The sequence below is a fragment of the Aquila chrysaetos genome, chromosome 8, assembly GCF_900496995.4.
Source record: "Aquila chrysaetos chrysaetos chromosome 8, bAquChr1.4, whole genome shotgun sequence".
NCBI lineage: Eukaryota > Metazoa > Chordata > Aves > Accipitriformes > Accipitridae > Aquila > Aquila chrysaetos.
In genome coordinates, this window is record NC_044011.1 from 3,974,320 (window position 1) to 3,995,082 (window position 20,763).

Genomic DNA, 20,763 nt, shown 5'->3' on the forward strand with positions numbered 1-20,763 from the left:
CCCCTTGATCCAGCCTTCCCAAAAAAGGGAGTTTGGATTTTCCACTGCCTCCAAAAACCCCACAAAACCCCAGGCTGAGCCTGCAACAGGGGGAACAGCCCAAAGCCAAGGCAGGCTCAGCGCCATCCCAGCACAACCATCCTTGTGCCATTCTCCTGCGGTGATGTCCCCATAGCACAGCCATGCCGTCGGTGACACCAAATGTCCCCTGGCCCTCCCGGTGACCCCGCGCACAGGTCCTGTCCCGTACCAGCACCTCCTGTCCCGGCCAGCGTGATGCTGCAGGCACGCAGGAGGGGCCCAAGGCGCTGCTGGAAAAAAACCTCCCAGCGTTAAATATGGAAAGGACGCAGCAAAGCAGGGGTTGCGCGGAGGGGCTCACAGCGAGACACCCTCTCCTTAAAAATGCACCATCCCGTGAGGGGAGGTCGGTCCCCACCCCTGTCCCCAGGTCCCTGGGGCTTCGGGAGGTGTGTGCGGGCTGGTGTGCAGGCGAGGGGCTGCGCGGGGAGCGCAGCCGGCTCAAAGAGCCTTTTTTCATCCAGTTAGTGTTCGGCCGGATCAGTCCCCGAGTCGGCAGAGCTGCGGCTGCGCAGAAACACAAACCTCTGCTCCCGGGCTCTCTGCAGGATTCAGTCCCATGATGCAGGATCCTGCCCTGCCATGGGTGCATCCTTCAGCCCCCACGAGCTTCCAAGAAACCCATGGGATGGGGATATAGCCCTAAGGATGCTGCGCCGCCCTCCCGCCGTCCCCACCGTCCCTGGTGACACCCACCTCCACGCCAGCTCTGCGACAGGCGCTGGTGCAGGCTCCGGCTGGCGCTCTTGGTGATCAGCTGTGCCAGGTCCTCGAAGTTGAGGATGAACATGATGACGACGCCGTCCTCGTTCTTCACCGGCACCACGTCCACCAGGCAGCGGAAACACGAGGCTGCCGAGCAGAGACAGGCTCAGGGGGGGCTGCACAGGGCGCTTTGCCCACCACCACCCCCCCCCCCCCCCAGCACTAAACACTTTTGGCAGAAAAGTATTTTTTTAAGCACTTTGATGGGTGTAATCCCTGCAGATGGGCAGTGGAGGATTTGGAAGCCTATCTGAGCCCTGGGGAAGGGCCGTATCGCTGCAGCATCCCAGCTCACACAGATTGCATCTTGCCTTTTTTTTTTTGTCCCAGGCAGTCATTTATATTAACGTACTTGAGAGCAGCAACTAAAGAGTAGGTAATTAAGAGCTCAGAAAGTCCCAGGTAGTGGTTTAACCTCATTAAGCGTGCTGCTTGTAATCATGCTGTAGCTAATTGCCCTGCAATTGCCAGGCAGTTTTTGGGGACTGACTTCAGCCGTCTCGTGTCCTGGATGCGGGCAACGGGGTTGAGCCCGACCGTGTGCCATGTCCCGACCCCGGGCAGCAGGATGTGGTGGGATCGGTGTGATGGTCCCCAAGGACATCCCCTAAAGGCACAGGCATGGAGCGGTCAGGCACAGCCTTGTCTCACTCCTTCTGTGGGGAAACTGAGGCACGGCGGGGGGGCACGAGGACTGGCTCAGTGTCCTGGGAGCGAGGGGGGCTGCGAGGAGGGCCCCGAACATGGCCACAGTGCACGAGGCCGTATGGCTTTGCCTGTTGGATGCCAGCTCGACCCCATGGCTCTGCTTGTGCTGGTAGCCAGGCAGCAATTTGCAATTAGGGGCACCCAAAAATACCTGCACGCCTTTCGCAAAGCAGCAAGTGGAGGATACAGGGAGCTTCCCACCTCCCTTGCCAACTTTATTCCGCCAAATCCTCCAAAAACCCTACCCAAAGGTACAATCACTGTGGGTCCCTTCCTTGAGCTGTCTCCTGTTGCTTTGGCACCGGTGGGAGTGGGAACCCCCGAGCTGCAGCAGCTGCCGCAGCCCCTCTGGCAAAACCCCCTGAACCCCCCCTGGGCTCCTACCCCAAACCTCCTAGAAACGATGGAGTAACCAGGTACCACTGCCCGGCCGGTACAGAGCAAAGCGACCTCCTTCCACGGAGGATTTTGCCGGGTGCGGATCCCTGATCTTGCCTTTCACCGGTGCTCTGATTACCAGGGATTAGCGGATCTGGCAGGGATGTGCTGCCGGCCCAATCCAGTGCTGTCCTGCTCTTGCCATGGCCAAGCTCTGGCCGGGAGGGGGATGTCAGCCTTTCTGTGTATAATTTTAAGGAGCTCAGGGCCTCCCGTAATCAGGAGCAGATGGCCGGCATCGGGCAACTTCAAAATCTGCCATGACGTCAGGGATGTGCACATACACAGACACACACACACAGACAAGAACGGGAAAGAAATGGATACGGTGAAATCCGTTTAAAGGGCCCGGCAGCCAGGATTATTTTTTTCTTTCTTTATTTCATTGTTGTTCACCACAGGGAGAGGAAATCCACTTAAACGTGTGAGCTGGGGAGGAGGTGGGGGGGTATTTTCAGCAGATAAAGTTGTTTCGAAGGGACGCACGGGCACGCTGTGCGCTACCCTCACGTGGAGCCAGTGGGGACGGAAAGAAATGAGTCCTTCCCTCCCTTTGGCAGGATTTTTAGGGATCTCAAAGGCAAGCGGTGTTCTTTATTTAGGTGATGCCGAGTGAGTGAGGTGTTCTGCGCGATACTAAGGTGGCACATGCCTGGTGGGATGATGCGGTGCCATCCCTGCGATGCCGCGGCTCTGCCGGTGCTGCCATTGGGGTGCGCAGGGGGTATGCACGCGTGTGCCCGCTCGCCTGCGCCTGTGATGCCCGGTGGCACCACATGCTTTCTCCTTTGGTGTGTTATAAAATGAGGGTTTTTTCCCCCGCAGGTGATTTCGAAGCATCTCCAACTTCCCGGGGACCTGCAGCCCAGCAGGGTTCATTGGCATGGGCAGCCGTTGGTTCCATGCTTCCCCGCTGGACCGGGAATCCTGATCCAGATGGCCTGATCCTGGCTCACATGCTCTGCCCTGCTGCATCCCTTTCACTGCTTCACTTTTCCTTCTTAAACTCCTCCGTGGTGGTGGGAGGGAATGGCCTCTGAGCTGTTCTCATGGGAGCTGGATCCTGGCAGGCCCTATGTGGCATGGAAAGGGTTAATCCCATGGCCGATGCTGAACAGCTGAAAACTGGGCCCAGTTACATCCAGTTGGAGGGATATAAGGAGCAGCTGGGAGGTGGTTGGGGCTGGGTTTGGGAGGCAGCTGGTGCCTGGTTTGATCCTGCAAATCTGGGAGGTGCTGAGCCTGAGCAGCCCTGGCCGATGCTGTTGCAAGCCCCCATGCTGATCCCTTCTTAATTAAATAGAATAGACTATTTTTGTTGGAAGGGACCTACAACGCTCATCTAGTCCAAATGCCTGACCGATTCAGGGCTGACCAAAAGTTAATTGGGTATGGGACCCTCCAGAACCAGGGGAATCACCCCAAAAGCACCCCTGTCAGGCACAGCCCTGCATGCCAGGAGCTCGGTGCCCGGCTCAGACCCGCACCCCGTAGCATGGATAGCGTCAAGGGGATGATGGAGCATCGGGGCCAGGAGCGGGAGCAGCGGGTTCCCTTAAGCCTTGCCCAAAGACAGGGCAGTCCCCCAGAATTTGGGGTCTCTGGGCAGCTGTGATTTGGGGTACTGCCAGCTCTGGGAAGAGGCTGCAGCTGGGATACCCCTGGCACCCTTTGCCCTGACTCGATTTCCCTGCAGCGAGCCAGCCTGGGCTCTGCCAAATACTGAGCCTTCCCCCCCCAAAAACCAGGCACCCCAGACCTGCTGCGGTGCTGGTGGGCTGAGCCGGCCCCAGGAGGGACCCGAGCCCTGCGCTCCCGTCCTCGTTCCTCGATCGACTGTCCCCATCCATCTGCCCATCTCTTCCCTTCAGCTGTTCAGCTAATCTGTCTCCATCCATCTAATTTTATCCAGCCGCCAAATGATCTCTTGGAAGAGCCCCGGGGGCGTTCGCAACCTGCCTGTGCTCCGTGGCCGCTGGCGTGGGGCTGACTGCGCGCCCGTCCGGGGCGAAACCCAGCCCGGGGGCTGCGGAAAGGGCTCAGCGGGAGGGATGCGACGTAGATGCTGTTTTGGAGGGTCCCACACCCGATACGATGGGTTTGCGTAGGCTGGGAAAACCGGCTCATTCCCTAAAACCCTGGGCTGGGTTTGATCTTCCCAGCACCCAGCCCACCTCCCCCAAGCTGAGCGCTCGGAGGTTTGTGCTTTCCAACCTATCTTGTCTTCTGACCTTGATAAAAGCGAGCACTTAATAACATTAAAAATGTCATCGTCGGGGGCCCTCCCTCCCCGGCCCTCTTATCCTCCGCGGCCACCAGTGGTTAATGCATTTGTCGGTATCATCAGTATTAAACTAATCAACAGGACACGGGAGTTTCCGAGAGCCGGACACAAACCAGTATTGTTATGAATATTAAAAAAGCAAGCTATTAATCTGTCCTCGGAGCTCTTACCGAGTCCTTCCCTCCCCCCGGCCGGGAGATTTAATCTGCAGGGTCTCATGGCAGAGTGGCTAAATCTATAGTGGTATTATATAACGGAGCGGAGGAGAGGGGCTGGGAAGGGCACGGAGGGGACAGGGATGGGGACGGAGCCGTGCTCCGGGGCTGGCTGGCACACCTGGATTGATGCTCAGGAGAGCTGAGCCTTGCTCCCGTCTGGGGATAAATCAGCGTCACGGTGCGGTAGGAACTTCAAAGGGAAGCGCAGGTTGCTGGGAGGCCCTAAAGCAAATCCTCAAGGCGGGATGGAAAATTATGGCTGTGGGGCCTGAGCCAGTGGGGATGGGTCTCCCTTGGGGTCTGGGGTGAGCGATGGGTGCTGGGGACCCCCCACACCTGGGTCTGCATCGCCCTGCGCCGGGAGGGGATGTGCACCACGAGGTCTGCACTGGCCCCTCTCTCCACATCCAAACGGGGCATCGGGAGACTGAAACCCGCTGTGACACCAGACCGGGAAAAAACGCTCCTTGCAGCAACCTCTGAACTGCTAAAATGACCTTATTAAGTAACGGCGGCGGGATGGAGGTTACCCCCTGCGTGGTGACGAATAGCAGGGATTTCTGCACTTAGCAGGGAGCTCGCTGGTCGGAAGCAGCAGCAGAGGGGGAAAACCAGGAGAGTCGGGAGACTGAAGGTACCCACAGACAACGTGGCTGCAAGAAGGATGCCCCCAAGCCCAGCGGGATGTTTTGGGGGTACTCTGATCCCCAGCAGCCAAAAAGGGTCCCGGATCAATACAGGGGGGTGGCAAAATGCAGCTTAACCTCTGCTGCAAGCGAAGCAAGTGGCTGCATCCAGGCCCACGGTCCTTCCCTTGCTAAATCCCCGCCGGCCACAGGAATTAGTCCAGCTTAGCGCAGGGCCGTGTGGCCAAAGCTGCAGAGCTGACAGCATTTCCCGGGGCTATCCGGCCATCCCAAGGTCCCTGTCCCCATGACACATGGGGCCACCTCCCACTAGGGATGCAACAGCCGGTGAGGATGGAGATGGAGGGTTTGGGGTGGGAATAGGGGGCTCTGCCAGGGCAGGGATTTCAGGAAAAAGCCTCCTGGGAAGCATCCCTGGGGGTGCTGGGGAGGCTCTGGGCCTGGCCCTCTGTTCATGGGACATCTGGTCCAAGCACAAAGCATCCAAGGAGCAGCAGAGGATGGAAAATACGTCTTTTCCAGCTTTGTGCCCCGATCGCGCTGTCCTTGGGGCAGAGCCGGAGCAACGGGGGTGGCCGGAGCTGTGGCACAGCCATGCCAGGGATGGCAGAATCGGCCCCACAGCGTGGGATCTCCAGGACCGGAGCATTTGTCGTTGTGAGGCAGGATGTTTATAAGTCCCCTTCTGGAGTTGGGCCATGGTGTCTATCCCTTTCCCGAGGTCACAGCCCGGCTCTGCCGAGCCCGACTCTTAAAGGAACGCAAAGCAAACGGCCCCGGCTTGGCTTAAAACCCATGTTTTTGTACAAGCAAACAGCTCAAGTTGGAGTTGGGGTTTTGTCAGCTGGCTGTGCCTCCCTGCTCCTCCGCCACCCGGGAGGTCCCCTCCGTCCTGCCTTGTCCACCCACGGGGCAGCAGCAGAGGCTCCCTGGGGCTTCCAGCACCGGCCCCCAGCCCTGACGGTGCCAGGATCCAGCAGCTGCCGGTGGGATTTGCCCTCCTGCTTCCAGCGAGCCCGTCGGGCGCGTCACACGTTGCTGTTTATAAAGCTGTACGGAGAAACCTTGGCTGGATCCATCCCTGCCTGCCTCAGCCAGGGCTTCCTGGCAGCAGCTGCCGGAGAGGTGATTGCTGTGCTATGGATTTGCCCTGGGCTGGGGACAGAGGGGACACGTCCACATGAGTCCCTCTGTCCCCCTTGGGTGCGGTGACACCCCACAACCCATGCCAGGCTGCCAGCCCTGCAGTTGCCTGCTCGGGCACCCCATGGGGAGCCGCGGGGGGGGACACACGACGACATCCTGGGTGACACCGGGTGCCCCAGTTGCTCTATGACCTCCCCCCTCCTGGAGCCCCCAGGGGAAATCCCAGCTTACAGCACCGGTGTAATGAGTTTGCCAGGCTGATCTGGTCTCTAATCCTCGGCCCCAGGGGACCAGCACAAACTGCTTTTGCTGGAGGGGACCAGCCCGGGGAGGGGACGGGGACGGAGGGGCTGGGGCTGCAGGCAGCGGCTGCCTCACCAGCTGCTCCGGCTGTCTCGGCCCCGCATCTCTCTTTCCATATTCATAAGCATCCCATTCATGCAGATTAACGGCGAAGCGCTCGGCGGGCACTGCCAGCTGCTGCCGCTCAGGCCGTGACAGCGCCGCGGTGCCCAGCACCTGTGGCCACCGGCCCCGCTCCGGGGACTCCGGAGGCTCTCGGCGGCGGCTTCGCTGCAAAGAACGTCACCCTCCGGGAGAAAAAAAACCCCAACCCTGGATGCTGCTCAGCCCCGCCAGCCCCTCGGTGCTGTCTCCAGGGGATGCTGGAGGGGGGGTCGGCTCAGCCCTGGACACCGTGGATAGTGTGTCCCCAGGGCTGGTGGCCGTGGCTGCTCCTCGTCCCGGCAGGAGCTGATCCCGTAATGACCCCCCTGGCTGGGGCAGCTCCAGCTGTGCAGCATCTTGTAAGGAAATTAACTTTTCACTGATCTCCCGGCTTTGAGCAGGGGATTAGAGCCCACACGCGCCGTGGCCGGGCACTCCCCGCTTTCCAAGGCCTTTTTGGGGCTGCCGTGGCGGGGAGGGACAACTGCCCTTGCTGGGCAAGTCCCGTCTTCCCCCAACTGAACTTGATTCTTGGCTCCATTTCGGCTACCCAGAGCTGAGCTCGCCGTCGGCACCCGTGGCTCCTTCTATAATTAGCTAATGACAGCGTGGGCATCTGGGTGAGGACTGAGCAGCAAGGCTGTCCCCAGGGACATGCATCACCCCATCATATAGCATCCTGCCTATGCAGGGGCAGAGCCACCTGCCCGGACACCCATGGGTGCTCCCCTTCCCACCTACCTCCATCCATCCATCCCACCCTGGCCCTGCCGGGGGGGCCCCGACAGGCAGATTTGTCTCTGGTAACCAGAAAAGCGAGGAAACAACCCCGCGAGCTGCAGAGCCGGGAGTACCGCAGTAATAAACAGCAGGTCGAGGCTGGAGATTGGTGCTGCCGGTATGAAAAGGAGGACAGGCGGGTTCGGAGCCTCCACCGGCTAATTAAGCAGCAGCTCCCTATAATGTGAAGGCCTTTTCTTTGCCGATAAGACCCATTTATAATGGGCTGAGCGGTCACAGGCTGAGTGCTGGGGGGAAACAATTGGAAAGCATATTGCTGATGGGGCTGGGTTTTAAAAATAGACATGAAGGGCTTGCTTCTGGGCTTTTTTTTTTCCCTTTTTTTTTTTTTTTTTTTTAATAAAAAAGAGAAGAAAGCAGCTCAGAGCTGCGCTGAGAGTTTCCCGTGGCCTAGAGGAAGAGCAGGGCTCTGAGGAGAGCACCGAGCATCCCGCGAGCCCGGCGGGAACGCTTCAAAGCAGGGAGGATGATGTTGGATCGGACTCCCAGCTGAGCAGTCCCCGGGGATGGATGGGGAAACTATCCCGAGGGAGCCGAACAGGGCTGCACACGCTGTCCTCGCCACGGCCACGCGTTGGCGTTGGGATGGGACCACGGGGACAGCATGTGCCCGCTTCTCCTCGTGCCTCCCAGGCTGCGCTGGGCTCCAGCCAGCCCCCTGCAAACCACAGCGGCCGAGGGGACGCTCGCAGCCCAACCCTGGCACCGCTCCCCAGCCCTGCTTCACCCAGGACTGGCCCAGCGGGGAAGAGACTCGGTCGGGTCCCTTGGCAAGGACGGGAGGAAAATCATACGGGAAACGCGGATGGTGAGCGGCCCGATCCTGCCACCGCGCAGGGTCCGGCTCTGCCGGGTTAACCGTGTGGGTTAACACGCAGGGGTGCTGCCAGCGGATAATTCCCGGGGCCGATACGCCGGCACCTGGATGCCAGCCCAGGAGATAGGGTCTGGGAGGGAGGCCAGGACACCCAGGTCCCAGCCCCGGAGATAGGGTACCGGGCTGGGAGCCAGGGCTCCTGCCTGCTCCTTCCCTTCACTTCCAGTTGTTTCTCCTCCACCCTGCCGCCCCGGGAGCAGGGTGCAGCCTCTTGCTCAGGCCAAGCCCCCATCAATGCAATCTAAAGTGATGGGAAAGCTCCACAGGTTGAAAAAAGGAAATACTTAATATTTTTAACCTCTAGCGAGCACCCAATCTGCATTCCTCCCACCCCTGGGAGCCCGGGCCAGTGCTGGTTTGCAGCATCAAGCACTAAATATTTATTTAACTTCCTGCAGTATTAGAACTAATCACTAGTATTTTCCATCAAAGCTTCATTTTCATCTTAACGTAATTCCATCTGTGCACGCACAGCCGCATCCTGCTCACTGGAAAGGCAGCTCTGAGGCCGTCGCCTGCACCCACTTTTGGCGGAGACGGCGGGGTCTGTCTCGTCTCCTCTCAGAGCACAGACCAGGAGACCCATGTCCCAGCCCGGCTCCTCCATGGACTTCCCATGGGATCCTTATTCATGACGCAGGGATCCCATGAGCGATGCCATCGCTTGCCCCGGGAGCTCTGAGGCATCACCGAGGTCTGACAAATGACCCGATTCCCAAATAATCCTGCAGCAACTTCCATTATTCAAGGTCCCAGTGCCCCCAGTGCCCCATGACAGCAGAGACAGCTCCATCCCGCCAGGAGCCACGACGGACTCACCCTCGGCAAAGCCCCGGCTCTGGGTGCAAACCCGACGTCCTGGTAGCATCACACTCCCTCCGCCTCCCACCACTGGCTTCCGACAGCCCAAATCCCGGGCAGGTGACACTTCCCACCACCGGATCACCCCGAAAAGCGACTCTTACTGTCTTTGCGGTAGTAGAGGATCTCGAGCTTGCACTCCTCGGAGCCGAGCAGCGCCTGGGTGAGCTGCGCGATGGAGCTCTTGGTGGTGTCGGGACCGGTGAGGAAATCGCAGGTGCAGGGTCGCTGCATCACCTCCACGCGGGAGTAGCCGAACATCTCGCAGAAGCCATCGTTGCAGTAGATGATGGCACAGTTCTCCATCTGGGCGTTGGCAATGAGGAACTTGCGGTCTGCGGGGAGGCAGGAGAGCACGAGGCTTAGAGGGGTGGGGGGGACCCACAGGGACGGGGGACAGCCTGGGTGGGTGCTTGGGCTTTTTGATGCCACCTACCATGGGGTTTGTGCAGGGATGGGCTCCCCGGGGACACCGGGGACAGGTCTGGGGGGAGGATGGGTGGCACCAGCCCACACCACCCTGGGTGCTGCTCTGCTCTTCAGAGAAAGAAAATTCCCCCAATTCCATGTGAATCTGTGACCGTGAGGACAGGGGGATCCAAAGCAAGGTTCCCCAGTAAAGGCAGTTTTTGCTGGGGTGGGCCAACCCGCGCAGCCTTGACATCTCACCGCTCGCATGTGGGGACTCGCTGCTTTCTCATACATGGGAAATCTGTCCCTGACTGGCACTGCAGGCAGAGGGAAGAGCTGCAGCGTCCATCCCTTCCCAGGAGCTTATCAGGGACCTGAGTTATCTCGGAGACTTCCCACCCTTGCTCAGATTTGACTGAAGTCAGGCAAGAGGCGAGAGGAGGAGTGAGCGTAAGGCTTGGCTTCATGGGAAGCCGGGTGAAACCCATCACACTAATGAATCTCCTAATGTTTTATAGGATAATGGTGCCTTCGGGCTAAAGCTGAAATCCAGACCCCGCTGAGCTTCGTGGCCCCTGTGCTTAAGAAGAAAAGGGCTCAGGTGGAGGAAAGGGGAAACTGAGGCAGGGAGTGGTGCTGCCCCATCCCCTCCTGGTGCTGCAGACACCCAGGCTGGGCTGGGGCCGGACTCGCTGTCGTGCCGGGGTGTGTGGCAACACTGCCCAGCCCACGTCGTCCAGCCCAGATGGAACCGCTTCCATCCTTATCCTGGGGGGGAGACCCAGCCTAGAGCTTTGATTTGGTTTGATTTTGGTTTTTTTTTTTTTTTTTTTTTTCAAGGAGATCGGGGAGTGCTGGGCTGGGGAGGACCCTCTCTGGGACAGGTTTGCTGGGATGTGACAGAGGGCTGTGGATGCTGATGTGATGGATGCCGTGCCCCGCCCAGCAGCATCTCCCTCAGCGTTTGGCACCGGCTCCGGACTGGAGCCAGAGGCAGGTCAGAGCGGAGGGTCCGTTTGGAGGCTGCCTCCCAGCCCAGACCCCAATTAATCTCCTGGATTACCCAGGAATGGCATCTGCAGCCTGCGCGCTCCAGAGCCCCGCTGCGCTCCAGCCTCGTGGGGAATTTCACCCAAAAGCGGGAAGAAACGTCCGCCCGGCTGCGGCACCCAGCGCCGGGATTCAACGGGGTGGGGGGGACCCCTCCCCGGCACATTGGGGCTCTCCTTAATGTCACCTGCAGAGTCCCAGCTCTGGAGGATGCCTCCCAGTAAAACCAGTGCCCCAAGGGATGCTGCACCGAGCTCTCCTGCTTCATCCCACCCTGTGACAGCCCTTGGTGGCCCTTTGTGGGGGACTCCCACCCCGACACCTTTCCCTCTCCCACGCAGGGCTGGCGCCGGTGCTGCAAACAGCACAAACCACCACAGCCAAACGTTTCCCAGTTCCCTCTTCCCGATCCTTCTCTGTCTAAATCACTCCTCCAGCTGGAAGGTGGCACAAGGAGGGGACCTTCCCCCAAAGCCCCGCTCCTGGACCGCGCTCTCCACCTGCGATGAACGTTTCCCCATCCAGCGCCAGCCCCGCGGGCCGGATCCAGGCTGGATCCAGGCTGGGCTGGCGCAGGACAGGATTTACGGGGCTGGCAGGGCGCCGAAACAAGCTGTGCTGAGCACAGGGGATGTGACCAAGGCCGGGATGGGAAGGAGCTGCAGAGCCAGCTCTCCCTGGGGGTATTTTCACCCCAGATTTGCTTTCTGCCCTGCCCTCACCTGCAGATTTGCCCTTGCCCTCACGGTACCAGGGCTCAGCACCAGCCCTAGGAAGGAGGCGCTGGGCCTCTCCGGCTCCAGCGGGGACTCACCGGGTGCAGCTGCACCCATGGGAGCTGCAGGGGTGGGGTGAAGGCACCCACGAGCAGAGGAAGACACGCTGCCCGTGGCAGCGATGTGACCGGGGAGGGGGCTGGTTTGGTGTCTCCCAACACCCGTCACATCACGAAACTGCCGCGGGGGAGTGCGGGGTGATGTTTCGGCAGAGCCCAGCTGGTGCCTGACATGGCTGGCAGAGCGCAGGCAGGGAGCGGGCAGGGACGAGGGGGCCTGGCTGCTTCCCCGCTGGCACACTTCGCCGTGTGCCCCCGCTGCTCCCCAGCCACCGCTTCCCAGTGGGAACTGATAGGAACCAGGGACAGTTTTTCTCACTTCCCATCCCCAGGGTCACGTCACTCACTGCCAGGGCAGGCAGGCAGATCTGGCAGGGGTGGCAGCGCCGGGGACGTTTGCCCACCTGGCAAACTCAGACACTGGAGAAAAACCACAGCGAGCTGGGGCGGTGGGGGGTGCACAGCCCCAGTATCGCACGGCAGACCCCCGAGCACAGCTTTTGGGGGGGACCCCAGTCCCCCCCTCCCCTCGTCCGCGGCTCCCTGGGGGGGACCCAGCCCCTCGGGGTGCCCAGACAGCAGAGCCCCCCCCCCCCCCCCGGCCCCCACCCAACCGCACGCAAACCCAGCGCTTCCCGATGCGCACAAACCCTTCGCTATATTTGACATGAAAACCAGCCCCAAAAATTCATATAAAGGGATTACTCCGAGCAACAGCAAATGGCAACATTTCACCAGGGACGGCTGCCTCGGAGCAGCGCAGAGTTGAAGGCAAACAGGCAGCGAGCCCGTCTGTGCTGGCGTCCAGCCCTGTCCCCCAAATCTGCCAACCCAGACCCCCTCCCCGCCACCCCGGGGACCCCCTCCCAGCCCGGGGACTGTGGGGGGGCTGCGGTGTCTCCAGCCCCCGGGGGACCACCGGCCTGGGACCGCTCGTCCCCCTTGTGTCACCCTGTCTATAAATACCCGCGGGGACACTGCCTGGCTGTCGCCCACCCCTCTCCCCCCCCCCCCCGCCCCGGGAGGTCACAGGGGGGACCTTCATTTCCCCGGGGACACCCTGTGGGTGGTCCCACTCTGCCCTCCCCCTTGTCGTGTCCCCCCCCCCCCCCCCAAACTCTGCTCCCCGCTATGCCCCGAAGTTGGGGAGCCGCCCGCAGCCGCAGGGGGGGATTTGGGGGGGGGGGGGTGGTATCAGGGCCGGGGGTGCGGTACTCACTTTGCCCTTCAAATTTGCGGATGATGGTATCCAGGTAGGTATTTTGGGGGGCCACATGGCCCCGGCGTACCGGCATGGTTCCACCGTCCTGAGCGCTCCCGGGAGCGGTAGAACTTCTGGCGGGGGAGCGGTGGGGAAAACGATTCAATCCCGGAGCTGTCGGGTCCTAACCCGGCACGGCGCAACCCCGTTCCTTCTCACCCCAGGGCTTGTCGAGCTCTGGAGCCGAGCCGGTCCGGGGCTCCCATGCTCCCGGTGGCCGGAAGGGGGAACCCCTCCGCCCGCCCTGCCGCGCCCGGCTCCGGGCGGGGGCGGCCGGGGAGGATGAGGATGAGGAGGAGGGGAGGGGTGAGGAAGGCGGGGGGGGGGGTGGTGGTGGGGGGAGGAAGGTGGTGGTGGGGGGGGGGGGGGTGGACCCGCTTGAAAGGGGGAGAAAATAATAGAAGAAAATAATAAGAGTAGAAATCCCCAAAGTGCTTAGTCACCGCTGCCCCGGCCCGCCGGAGGCTCCGGGGGAGCTGGAAGCAGCAACAGCTGTCGGTCGGGGAGGTGGGACCCCCCCCGGAGCCCCCCGGGTTTCCCCGGTACCCCCCGGCATCCCGCGGTACCGGTACCAGTACGGCACCGTCTGGCACCGGCCCCGCAGGCTGGGGGTGCTCCGGGGTGGAGCTGGGGGGGGGAGGGAGGGAGCAGGTGGGTGCTGGGGGTGCTGGAGGTGGGGTCCTTGGGGGCTGGGGGGTCTTGGGGGGGTGGAGGTGGGGTCTTTGGGGAGCTGGGGGTTCTTGGGGGGGTGGAGGTGGGGTTCTTGGGGGGCTGAGGGTTCTTGGGGGGGTGGAGGTGAGGTCCTTGGGGGGCTGAGGCAGGGGGTGATGGGGGGTGGAGGTGGGGTTCTTGGGGTCTGGGGGTTCTTGGGGGGGTGGAGGTGGGGTCCTTGGGGGGCTGGGGCAGGGGGCGGTGGGGGGTGGAGGTGGGGTTCTTGGGGTCTGGGGGTTCTTGGGGGGGTGGAGGTGAGGTCCTTGGGGGGCTGGGGCTGGGGGTTCTTGGGGGGGGTGGAGGTGGGGTTCTTGGGGGGCTGAGAGTTCTTGGGGGGTGGAGGTGAGGTCCTTGGGGGGCTGGGGCAGGGGGTGATGGGGGGTGGAGGTGGGGTCCTTGGGGAGCTGGGGCTGGGGGTTCTTGGGGGGGTGGAGGTGGGGTTCTTGGGGGGCTGAGAGTTCTTGGGGGGGTGGAGGTGAGGTCCTTGGAGGGCTGAGGCAGGGGGTGATGGGGGGTGGAGGTGGGGTCCTTGGGGGGCTGGGGCAGGGGGTGCCGGAGGATTGGGGTGTTGGGACAGGTGGATGCGCTGGGGATGGGGGGGGGTTGGTGGGAGTGCAGGTGAAGGGTGCTGGGGCGCTGGAGAGAGGTGCTGGAGGAGGAGGTGCTGGGGGGTGCTGGGAGCTGGGGGTGGGTGGGGATGGCGAAGGAGGGTGGTGATGGGGTGCAGGGGGTGGTGGGGGAGGGTGTGATGGAGGGCGCTGGAGTGCCGGGGGTGGCAGAGGAGGGGATGCCGCGGTGCAGGGGGTGGTGGGTGGAGGGGGGGCATGCAGGTGGTGCTAAGGTGCAGGGGGTGGTGCGGGGGGGGGGGGTGTAGGGGCGGAGGAGGGGGTGCAGAGGTGCAGAGGCAGAGGAGGGGGTGCCGGTGGGTGCAGGTGTTGGAGGGGGGGGATGTCTTTGGGTGCAAGGGTGCAGAAGCAGAGGAGAAGGTGCTGAGGGGTGCAGGGTGCGGAGGGGGGGGTGCAAGAGTGCAGGGGTGCAGCAGGGGAGAGGGTGCCGGTAGGCACGGGGGGGGGGCGCAGAGTAAGGGGTGCCGGGGGAGGAAGATTGGGGCGCAGGGGCACGGAAGAGGGGGTGCAGGGCCGGGGTGCTGGGGGGTGCCGAGAAGGAGGCCTGGGTGTTCCCGGGGTGGGGGTCTCGGGGTGCCGGGGAGGAGGTCCGGGTGTTCCCGGGGGGGTCCCGGGGTGCCGGGGGGTGCCGGGTGCCGCGGGCCGGGCGGGGCCCCGCGCCCGGCGCTGTCCACTCGCGGCGGTGCTGAAGGGCCGGGCGGGGCGGGCGAGGGGTGGGGGGGGGTCTGGCTGCTTGTATGGTGGGGGGCTTGGCATGGGAGGGGGGGGGTGTTAGCTGGCACAGGGGTCTGCGAGCACGGAGTGTCCCTGGGGGGACATGGAGGGTCCAGGAGGTCCTGGGGTTCTGGGGTCACAGAAGGTCCCAGGGGTCCGTTGGGCACTGTGGTCCTGGTGGGTACCCAGGTCTCTGGGGGAATTAGGGGTCCCACGGCGATGCTGCCCTGCTAGAGCAGATGTTCAGACCTAGCCCCAAGTTCAGGTCTTCTCCTGCCCACCTCTCTGTGCCCCTCAGGGGTGAAGGCCAAGGAGACCGGCTCCCTTTCCTTCCCGAGAAATCCCTTCTGGCCGGTCCTCTTCTCCCGGGCCCACTGCTAAGGACAGTGTCCACTGAGGGGCTTTCTATTATTATTTTGTTATGCACAATTTTTCAGGCATGAAATTGGTCTAAGAGGATTATGGTCCATTATCATCAGCCGGAGTGTTTTGCTGGGGTTTTCAATTAATATTCCAGTGCACCTCAGCACTACACGCGGGGACCAGGCCGTGCCCATGGGGCACTTGACCCGCAGCGTTGCCTGCTGGAGTTGCCTCCTGTCCCTGGGCCAGCAATGCAAGTGGGTGAGCAAAGGCAGGTGCCCTTTCAGGGCCATTTGAGAGCCCTGGTGCTGCTTTTATCTCCATCTCTCATAGAAGTCAGTCTTCCCCAGTGGAGAAAAACTTGTTCTATTGTTGAAGAGGGTGAAAAACCCATTATCTCCCCCCATCCACTCTGCACACTGCCTCCGCCGTGATTTACTGCGAGTCGTGGAGGATGTTTTGCTCTATATTACACAGATGCAGCTTAATAGCATGGGGGAGGGAGAGGGACACGGAGTCCAGGCTCCTGCCTTCTCTGTTTTCTTGTTGATATACGGGGTGACTCGAGGGAGACAGCTCTGTGCCGCAATTTCCTCGCTAGAAAATAGGGACGCTGGTCACTCGGCCTTGTGAAACCGCTCTGAGATTCCTGGATGACCGGTTCTGCAAGGGAAAGCAAACTATTATTACTACAGCTAATATGATCATAATTATGATTATTAATCACCAGGCAGTCAGGATTTAAGGTTGGCCTCCTGCCCTCCTCTCATCCCATAAATCAGTCCGGGATGTTCATGGACACGTCACGTGGACACGGATGTGTCTGATGATAAAGGCACGTGTCGGCTCGCAGCCCTCCCCGACGGGGAGCAGGTCCGCAGAGGGGAGTGCAGGGGCACCAGCGGGGCTTTGGGCACGGGGCAGGACACAGCCCCAGCCTCCCCAGCCCCTCTGCCAGGGCTGGATCTGTGAAGTGACCCCAGGAAGGCTTGTCCTGCTCTAGGCGTGGCAGTGGGGCCACTTTGATCCCCCTTTCTCTTGCCAGGGAGTCTCATCCCATCACGTGGCTGATGGAAGAGCCCCTCTTACCCATACAGCCCTCGCTGATGCAGCTGGGTCATGTCATTCCCTTTCATGTTATTATTGACGAAGCTCCAGGAGGCTCCCAGTGCCCCCATGGCTCTTCCAATCCCCCCACGGTTCTCCCAGTCCTTCCAGTGCATCCCTACAGAGCCGGATCATCCATGAGGCTGCTGGTCCATGACCTGCCTCCCTGCCCTCCTTGGAGCACTTTATGCCCAGACTTCTTTCAATTCCCTGGGTCTTAAGCATATGCTTGCAGTTAATCCTGTGCTTACATTTTATCCCAAATAGGAAGAATTGGGGTCTCTGGGCAAATTCTCCTGCTGTTCAAGGCAGCTGAAGGGCTCCCTCTAATTCAACCAAGCAGTAATCCTCTCTCTCCCTGCCCTGCTCTTCTCCTCCTCCTCCCTCGCTCAGTTCTTTCCTCTCCTCCTCCTCCTCGAGTGTTTTTGAGGTTTTGCTCCTTTCCCCTTCTTTCCTTCCTTCCCACATCCTGGGAAATCAGTGGGAAACCACCCGATTTCCAGGGCAAAGGAGACCTCAGTGCTTCCCAAGGGTGTCCTCCCCCTCCCCGCTCCTGCAGCACAAGTCCATAAGGAGCCACCTGGGAGTGCAGGGAATTATAATCTGTGCAGGAAATTATCACCCACACGGCAAGGGGCTTCCCCGGGCAGGCGCAGGCACGTCGGGTGAGGGGGTACAGCTGTGAAATGGGGTGTGGATTTGGGGTGGGAGGTGTGGGATGGAGGGGACGGGCACCCACTCGAATCCCAGCACGGCAGCTGCTGGCTGGCGCTTGCCAGGAGAAATGTTTGCCAACCAGAGACGGCATTCCTCTACATTTCTGTAATTAGAGCCGCACTGCAAACACAGCCGGCAAGGGAGAGACGGGGCTCTCGCGGTCCCCAAAGCTGCTTGCAGCCACCAGGGCTGTCCCCAGACAGGCTCAGGTGTCCTGGCTGCCTGGCACGGTTCATGCCCCTGCTTTGCCCTTCACTTTTGGAAGATGCTCCAGGGATGTGACAGGGGAGGGAGGAATTTAGGCTGTAAATGGATTTTGCAGGGGGAAGGATGCTCCTTGTCCCGGCTCCCTCCTCCACTCCACCACTCCAAATCCTGACGTATTTTTCCAGGCTTTCACCGCTGCACTGTTTCTTTGCCAAGTATTAAAAAAAAAAAAAAAAACCAACACCCAAAACAAACAATGGTTAAATGTGCAGCCAAAATTAACCCTCATCAGCCTGGGCTTTCCACCACGCCATCACAGGGGAGGCCTGGTGGGAGGCTGCAAACCTGGGAAGGACTCGGTGACATTAAACCAAGTCACGGATGTTGTTTCCCGACAAGAGCCACTTCCCACTCAGAAGTGGCAGGAAAAGCCGTCGGGATTCTGCTCCGGGATGTGGCATTCTTGGTTCACAGCAGCCACACCGGCATCTTGCCCATCCTTGCCACGCAGCAGGGGAAACTGAGGCACGGGGCAGGCTCGTGACTCACCCGCAGTCCTTTGGGCCAGGAGGATGGATGGGGCAAGCAGGCAGCTGCAATAACTCACGGCAATGCTGCAGGGAAGGCCGGGGAGGGCAGGATGCGGCCACGGGAGGGGGGTGCTGGCAGCGGCTGGAGCGGGTCTGTTTGGCTGGAAACCCTCCTGGGCATGGGGGGAGAGGAGCCGAGTGCCAAGGGCTTGGCCACACGCTCCCCCGTCATTCCGGGCTGCGGCGCTTTCAGTCTGCGGCAATTCTCTCCCCGCCGCCTGCGAGACCTCGGCTCGAGGATTGTGTCGGCTCGAGGACCGTGTCGGCTCGAGTGGGAGCCCTGAGGGGTGGGGATGGTCCCCACCAGCATGGGGACGTGGGCAGAACCTGTTTTGGGATGCTGCTGCTGAGGCATCCCAGGGAAGCGGGATGGGGGGGATGCTGCCCGTGCAGGTTGGGGTCTCTGCGGGGCTGGGGAGGGCGTCAGCCCAGCTCGCACCCCCGGGTGCATCCCCTGGCGAGTGTGGGACCCAGCTGGGTGCCCGGTGCGATGCGTCCACAGGCGTGGGTGGCACCCCTCCATCCTCCATGCTGGATGGAGGGGACATCAGGAGGGTGAGGGTGTCATCTGGGCTGGACCTGGCCTCTGTCCCCCTTGGTAGGGAATTCTAGCTAAGCCATGGGGCTGGGGGGAGCCTGAGCTTGCTTGGAGGGGGATGACTTTGGGGTGCCCCACTTGTCCCTCACCCCCAAATTCACCTTTACCCCCCTCAGCCCTTCTCAAGCAGCAGGGAGGCAAGGACGGTGCCAGCCAGGGCTCGCAGGGGCTGAATCCATGGAAGTCCCCAGTCCCCACCATGGCTCACCACATCCCTGCGACACTTCTGCTGTCCCCTGGGACCCCCCCGGCACTGCCTCCCCCCATCTCCCCTGCCCGGGGTGGCCCCCGCTGATGGCCCCTGGATGCTGCCAAGCTCTGGCTGCATATTTCCAGGCGCTCCTTGTCCCCGGGGAAGGGGAATGCGAGGAACGCGGCCCCGTGCACCCTGCCTGCTCCTGCCCGGCCACCCGCCGCCTAAGAATAGACCTGGCTTGGCTGGGCCCCCGCCAGCACCAAGGGGCCGCAGGGTGTGGGAACCCCCCCCCCCAGCCACCTTCCTGCAGCAGATAATGAACCTTAAAAAAAATGGAAATTGGGTTTCTGCAGCGCCCAAAGGGTGCCCGAGCTGGCAAAGGGAACCCAAGGTGTTTCTTGCTTTGAATTCCTGTGATTTTAAAGCAAATCTCCTTTCTGAGAGCCTTGTGCACAGGCAGGGTGGTGCAGGGCAGCCCCCCGCAAGCCTGGGGTACCTGCTGCTTCTTGAGCTCCCCGTCAAGGAGTTATATGAATTGAGGGGGAATCTCCTCCTTTTTTTCTGCTTTTACGTTTTTGGTTTTTTCTTTTTTTTTTTTCTCCTTAGGGAGTAATTTCACTAAGCCTCCTAATTTCAGCAGAAAGCATGATGCGGGAGCCAGAAGGCAGCAAAATCTCTCCAGATGTTATTGCAACGGGGAAGGGAAATCATCCTCGGTTTAAAGGTATCTTGTAAAACATTGCTGCCGGCTTGGCAGAGCCCTCAGGGCACCAGCAGCCCTTCATTGCCCTGAAAAGCTTCACTTGGACCCCCCCACCCATGGCCTAGGAGCTTCATTTAAGCTCAAGGTGGGACCTTGAGCCTCCCCCCTGGGCTGGGCTGGGCATAACCTTGTGTCCAGCCCCATCTCCTGGGTGGACCTTGAACCTGTGTTGAAGGTGACCTGGTGTCCACCCCTGTCTTCTGGATGGACTGGGGGCTTGGGTTGTCTCTTGAGCAGGAGGCCGCAGCTCAGTGCACCCATCACCAACCCTTGTAGCTGTGTCCAGTGTCCATTCCAGGACAGAGTCAGCTCCTATGTGGATTCTCTGATGTCTAATTAGGGCTGAGCTTGTGTTGCAGTTCCTGAGTGGGAGTGTTCAGTGTGGCTCTTTTTTTTTTTTTTTTTTTTCCCCTGCAGAAAGCAATTTTCATGAAACGTGTAGGATCTTGATAATATTGGAGTCCTCTTTTCTTCCACTAATGGGGCAGAAAGGAGCCAGGGGGCTCAAAATTACCAGCGAGGAGCTGAGCTGGATGGAGCACACCTGCACCAGCCTGCTTTCCTAGGCTGAAAATACACTTGGCTCCAAACCCAGCTCTCACCGTGCCAGGTCTCTGCTCCGCAAGCATTGTGCTGCCGGGAAGGGGGGAGAGGAGGGTGCCCGGTGTGCCGGGATATAAAACAGACGCATCAGGATGTGGCCGTGGGAAGGACACGGGGTGAGTGCAGGCATCTGGGGCGGCTGCTCCCTGGGTCTGAGGATCGTGGCAGAAAGATGAGCTGTTGGGGTTTTGGCTCCTCACGGGCATGCCGTGCTCGGAGGAGGACTGAAAGCAAACAAAAACCTGAGCGTGGGCAGGCAGACACCTGCCTTCTGCTCCTCTCCTGGGTGCAGTGAGCCTCTCCCGGGCCTCAGTTTCCCCATGGAAGACATGACCGAGGGCAGAGGCCATCAGATGGGAGGGGAACGGGTGGATCATCCTAGATCCCCTCATTTCCCCTGCTGCTCCGGGCTGCAGCAGATCACAGCTCTTTAAGGCTGCAATAATCCCCAGCCTGGGATTAGTTTTGCACCTAATCACTGCAGAACAAATACGAAGTTTTATTTACAGAAGCAGAAGAAAGACAAGGCGGGGGGGGGGCGTGGGGGGGAAGCCTCAAGCACGGCTGATCCCAAGATAATCAGGAACTGGAGGGTGGGAGGTGATCACTGACCTCGGAGACCCCCCCGGCTCTTATGTAAAGGCATGTCGTTCCTGTGCTGGAGCCACAGCAGTCACGAGCTCCAGCCCTGTCCCAGCTTGGGCTTGGTGACCCCGCAACCTTTTGAACGGTTCAGGC

At 60.8% G+C, this 20,763-nt stretch overlaps 1 protein-coding gene and 1 long non-coding RNA gene across 3 annotated transcripts in view; one reads left to right on the forward strand and one right to left on the reverse strand.

The window, feature by feature from the left end:
- KCNH6 (potassium voltage-gated channel subfamily H member 6) overlaps nucleotides 1–13,106 on the reverse strand; it is a 34,024-nt gene extending 20,918 nt beyond the window's left edge. Inside the window, exons 1-3 of one of the 2 annotated variants that reach the window (XM_030022944.1) lie at nucleotides 12,789–13,106; nucleotides 9,378–9,608; nucleotides 778–933 (exon numbers count right to left, since the gene is read on the reverse strand). In XM_030022944.1, the coding sequence (XP_029878804.1) occupies nucleotides 778–933; nucleotides 9,378–9,608; nucleotides 12,789–12,864 (463 nt within the window). In that variant the 5' untranslated portion in view covers nucleotides 12,865–13,106. The remainder of the gene's footprint in view (nucleotides 1–777; nucleotides 934–9,377; nucleotides 9,609–12,788) is intronic. The other variant, XM_030022945.1, reaches the window with a different exon arrangement.
- A 69-nt stretch (nucleotides 13,107–13,175) lies between these two features.
- Nucleotides 13,176–20,734, forward strand: LOC115345057. Its single transcript, XR_003924708.1, has 3 exons — nucleotides 13,176–13,337; nucleotides 15,319–15,505; nucleotides 19,266–20,734. It is a non-coding gene; the product is annotated as an uncharacterized LOC115345057 (long non-coding RNA).
- Nucleotides 20,735–20,763: the final 29 nt, after the last annotated feature.